The sequence below is a fragment of the Cucurbita maxima genome, unplaced genomic scaffold (genome assembly GCF_002738345.1).
Source record: "Cucurbita maxima cultivar Rimu unplaced genomic scaffold, Cmax_1.0 Cma_Scf00014, whole genome shotgun sequence".
Lineage (NCBI taxonomy): Eukaryota > Viridiplantae > Streptophyta > Magnoliopsida > Cucurbitales > Cucurbitaceae > Cucurbita > Cucurbita maxima.
The window spans coordinates 4,281,716-4,287,173 of NW_019272030.1; the positions used below are offsets into that span (position 1 = coordinate 4,281,716).

Sequence of the window (5,458 nt, forward strand, 5' to 3'; positions counted from 1 at the left end):
GGGGCGTAGGGGGATGTGTGAGTACTTGTTTCGAGTAATTTTTTCCCCACATAAAATCATTGAATTCTTTTGAGTTGAAGCTGTTAGGTGATGTATTTTTGTTTGGCACATGCTTAAACACCGTAGCCTTCCAAGGAACTTCTCTTGGGATTACATTGGTCTGGACACACCATAATATTAATAATGTTTCTGTCTTCCTTCATTAAGCAATTAAGGAGTAATAATTGAGGGTTTCCTCAATTTTGGGGTTGTTCCTTCATTTAGACAGAAAACCGTCCTAGTGTGTCCAGACCAATGTACAAAAAGAAGTTCCATGCAAGGCTACGGTGTTTAAGGAGTAACAATTGGGGGTTTCCTCAATTTTGGGGTTCTTCCTTTAATTAGTTATAACACTGACAACCGTTCTATTTATATCTGTTGTTTTCAACTGCCATTTTAAATTTTTGTTTAGGTTGAATTGGAAGGCACAAAGGAGCCTGTTTTTAGTAGTTTTTGGAATAAATTTGTTCACTTTCATTGACTATCGAATTATAGTCCTAGTATCACACTCTTTCTTTGTTTATTTTGGACCATGTGAGTTGTGAGGCTATCTTTTTGTTCATTTCAAATGAAAGCTAAAAAATTGTTTGGTTTTATTTGAAGTATTTCTTGTCTTATTTATATTTAATTATTTATTGTTTAAGGATTATTTGTGTTCCAAATATTAGGATTTTGTGAGACAAGAAGCTCTGCGCTTGCTTCAGAGTGCTTTAAAAGGATCGGGGGGTTCTGCAGCTGCTTCAGCATATACTGAAGCATTTCGTCTGATTACTCGTGTGGGCATTGGTGATAGATCATTCATTGTTAGAATAGCAGCTGCAAGATGTCTAAAGGCATTTGCCAACATTGGAGGACCTGGGTTAGGGGTTGGAGAACTTGATAATTCAGCCTCCTTTTGTGTAAAGGTAGCCATTTTATTCTTGTCGTGATATGTTTGTTTGTTTGTTTGTTTTTTTTTTTTTTTGTTTTTACTGATTACCACAACAGCAATATCGTTGTTTCTGAAACAATAGAGGAAACTCCATGGCTCTGTTATATATGTCTAGATACAAGTAGTAGTCATCATTTTTAGTGTTTTAGTTTCCGATAATAGTCAAGAAGATCAAATTCCTTCAATTATCAGATAAAATTGTTCTGGCTGCTCGTTAGCAGCAGCAAGCTGGAACACATCATCCAATTATTTTTGTATATGCCTGGCTGGATGTGCAGAGCTATAGATAGTTCTCCTGGGGAATCTATTGGGTTGGTGGCTTAAAGGGAAATCTGGGATTATTGGAAGAATGCTATAAGAGCTGTACTTTACATAATTTGGATAGAAAGCAACAATAGAATTTTGCAAGCGACTAGTAAAGAGTTCTATTATTCTTGGAATGTTGTATGGCACACCGCATCTTCTTGGGCAACACTCCGGAAAACTTTTTCTTTGTTGTCCGTTAGTGTTGAGGTCCTCTCATAAAGTCCCCTTTTTGTTACTTTCGGGAGGTTGTATGGTAGTCTGCCTCTTCTTGGGCTAAACTCTAAAGAAGTTTTTCTCTATTTCACATTAGTATTGAGGTCCTTTCATAGACTCCCCCTTTTGAGGTTTGAGGAGGTGACCTCTCATCTCCCTGCTGTTTCTGTGCGTTCCTCCCTTTTTGATAAAAGGATATGCCAAATTTCTTTTATATAAGAAAGAAATTATACATTATGATATGCTGAGTGTCTTATTGATAGAGTGATATGCTGTCTTTTATGAAAACAATTATTATATACAAATTCTATTAATAGAATGTTCCTTCAAGACATTAACTAGTTTTATAATCTATTGTTATCTTTCTCTTGTTTGCATATGTACGTCGGGCTTCTATGATGTTTTGGTTCTCATACTTTTATATGTAACTAAGTCATTATACTTGAAAGAAAAATAATAGATGAAGAGATAGAAAATTTTTCCAAGATACATGCTCCCAAAGGCTAACCAATAAGTCATTATACTACTAAAAAATGTAACAATTATGTCTAAGTTAAAATTTTCGTTAAATAATTGGTTGTGGGCTTCAGTCTTGTCGGGGAATTTTGTAATTACCAATTAAGTTTTATTCTTCTAGATTGGAGTCTTTTTTGCGATTGGACTCCTTTTGTTCTATTTTCTTAATGTAAGGAATTTTGTAATTATCAGCTAAGTTTTGTTCTTCTGGATTGGAGTCTATTTTTGCTTAGGGTTTATTAACCGTTGAACTCCTTTTGCCTTTTTTTTTTCCTCATAATTTTTTTTTATAATGTCCTTGTATATTCTTTCATTTTTCTAATGAAATCTTGGTCACTCGTTAAAAAAATTGTATTTATGAAATAAGATCAAATGAATGAGGAATGAAGTTGACGAACCTCTTATGATCTGAAATTGAAAGTGGTTCAGTATCTACCCGTTTGTATACTTCAATTACTAAAAGATTTTAAATATCAGGAACCTTTTGAAATGTACGGACTAAGTTGTCATAGAAAAAGTATAACGACCAAAATGTTGCCAACTAAAAATGTGTTTTAATCATTAATTTAATTTTAGTTGGGCAGGTTTGCTTATCAGTGCTTGCATTGGCTACCTCTTTATAATATCATTGCATGATGGGTTTTTAGTATCTTAAGTTGGGTGGAGAAGTAGAAGTAGAGGAATCTAAAGGGTGTTAAGGAACCCAGAATAACATCTAATAATGCATTTATTCTTTTGATAACAGAAAATCTTAAATGGGTTGGGGACCCTTTCCTTTTCTTGAAGCTAAATATAAAGCATCTTTTTGGTTTTTGTTTTCTTCTTTATTTTGTAACTGCTCTTAATTTTTTTCTTCCAAATTTACTTGTTTTAATATTTAATATAATTTTGGAAATTAGTTAGTCACGTTAAATGGGATTTGCTTACTCTTTCCCCTAAATTGGTTTTTTTTTTGGTATTTTAATATAATATTGGGAATTAGTTAGTTTAAATGGGGCGCACTTACTCCTTTATTGTAACTTTTCAATCATCAATGAAAAGTTCTTTGTCCTTCACAATATATACTGCCTGTATATTTCTATCTTCTACATCTACAATGTTCTAGTTATCTTTCCAAATGGTTTGGCTGAATCAAACAGGCCTTTGAGGATCCAATTTCATCTGTCCGGGATGCATTTGCTGAAGCTCTGGGTTTGTTACTGGCTCTTGGAATGAATCCTGAAGCTCAGGTATATAAGTTATTTGTTATGTAATAATCCTTGCTGTTTCTGACCAATTTATCTCGTATGTATATAGGTGTTATTGTCTTTAAAGTTAATAGTTCATGTCCTACTAGGTCCAACCAAGGGGAAAAGGTCCCTTCCCTCCAGCAAAGAAGCTAGAAGGCGGTTTACATCGGCATCTATCTTTGCCATTTAGTAAAGGTATACCTATACTTTCTAATGCGTGGGTTTACGCAAGAACTAACTACCTATATCGGCCTTTCCAAGCCACAGCCCACACATACTCTTACTCATTCATCTCTCCCCCTTTTACTCTTTTTCTTCTTCAAAGATTAGCAATCGTGGGCCTATCCTACACCTCTCCACTGTTTTTTTCCTTTTATTTTTTATATTTTCATTTTTTTTTTAAATTTTTGTGGAAAACTATGATTCCTTCGAAGGAATTACAAAAGAAATTACAAAAGAATGCAACTCCTGTTTCAAAGGAATTACAAAAGTACTTCCATTGATTGGTCAAGAGGAATAAGATTATAGCTGTGAAAGCAAGGAGACAATGTACACCAAGAGAGAGCCATGTAAGGCAAGTGCTAAAAAAAGCAATCAAAATCTGTAGCTTACGACTTTATCCTCGAAGATGTGATGATTTCTTTCCTACCAAACGGACCATAGAAAGGCTCTGATAAATTTCTTTTCAGTTTCCCTTAAAAAAGCATAGAAAGGTCTGATAAAATTTAACCAAATAACTTCCCTTTGTTTTAAAAAAGGATGATCAATGAAAACCAATTCCAGCAGTGTTATAGGATCTCCTGGTAGGGCAGTGGGCCAATTGAAAGCCGATAGGACGTCCTTCCAAAAAGCTCCAGGAAAAGGACAGAATATAAAAAGGTGCAGTAGAGTCTCTCCATTCTTCACCAATTTGGCGATGTAGAAAGCCATGAGCCCTCCTCTGCAAAATATCAGTAGGGGCACCCATGACTAGGCTCCCAGATGAAATTTTTTATCTTCTTTGGGAAGGACCCCTTCCACAGCTGCAAGTATTTCTTCTCTTAACGGTTGCTGTTTGTTTCTTATTAAATTTCTCTATTCAGCAAATAAAGATATTGAACTCTCAAATTTTTGAAAAATGTTTATTTTAAATTTCATTGCCTGTTTTGCATAACGAATCACATTACAGCAAATGGACCACGGTTGAAGGAAATTCGTGTTAGCCTTACATTATCTTGGGTGTTCTTTTTGCAGGTTTGTGCTCACTATTATCTGCTGTAGTAGATTTTCCTTCATTTGTCCTCTTCCCTTCGGTTCGAGATATTATAGCTTTTGAATGTTCTTGTGGTTTGGAAGACTAATTCATAAGAATTGAATTCTTAGATGTTTGAAAGCTTTATGTTAATTCTTATTCAAGTTTAATCAATTCTTAATTTAACTTTTCACTCATGTTTTCTTTTCTCGCGGCTTTTGATCTAGTATAATTTGTTGCTCTTCTTATGATGTGTCACCATGAATCTAAATTTCATTTCAGTGTTGGTTTTAGTTGAATTTGTTTGCTGGCTTATTTAGCACTGATAATTTTGATAATGTTGGTTTTACTTTCACTTCTCTGTATCATTTTGCCTTACAGATTTGGTGCACTTGTTAATTATACCTACTTATATTTTATGGATTTATCACACCATATAAAATGTCTTGTAGGCCATTCGTCTCAGATATCTGCATCCAGATACTGGACTCCAAGACTATGCACTGCAGGTTATGGACATACTTCGGGCTGATACTTCTGTGGATGCCCATTCACTGGTAATTGCTGAAGTTTAGTTTATGTACTATCCATAATTATTACTTTTAGGCTTAGGCTACATCGTATGCCCAGGTGGAAGTTGTCAATCCCCCAAATTTTCTTTCTTCGGTAATGGACATCAACAATTTATCAGAGGAGTCAATGTCCTGCTCTAACAAGGACACAAAAATTTGAGGGGCAGTTCTACCATCGGAAAAATAAAATGTATGAGGAGTTTAGGAACACTGAAGAAAATTGAACTTCACTCGTCTCAATTAATTGTTCAATGTAACATTTGATAGATAAGCATGAAATCTACCCTTTTCCTATAATGTACCAGCTCACTCCCCAAGGATTTAGTTTTTTTTGAATTTGAATGAGATAAGAATTTAAGAGAACAGTTAACAAAAAAAAAAAAAAAAAAAAAAAAAAAAAAAAAAAAAAAAAAAAAAAAAA

General features: G+C 34.2%; 1 protein-coding gene across 2 annotated transcripts in view; it reads left to right on the plus strand.

Annotated features, from left to right (window-relative positions):
- Positions 1–5,458, plus strand: part of LOC111488992 (protein SWEETIE) — a 39,277-nt gene that overhangs the window by 3,069 nt on the left and 30,750 nt on the right. For both annotated transcript variants that reach the window (XM_023136979.1, XM_023136980.1), the window contains exons 4-8: positions 708–944; positions 3,145–3,234; positions 3,342–3,429; positions 4,403–4,467; positions 4,918–5,022. In XM_023136979.1, the coding sequence (XP_022992747.1) occupies positions 708–944; positions 3,145–3,234; positions 3,342–3,429; positions 4,403–4,467; positions 4,918–5,022 (585 nt within the window). The remainder of the gene's footprint in view (positions 1–707; positions 945–3,144; positions 3,235–3,341; positions 3,430–4,402; positions 4,468–4,917; positions 5,023–5,458) is intronic.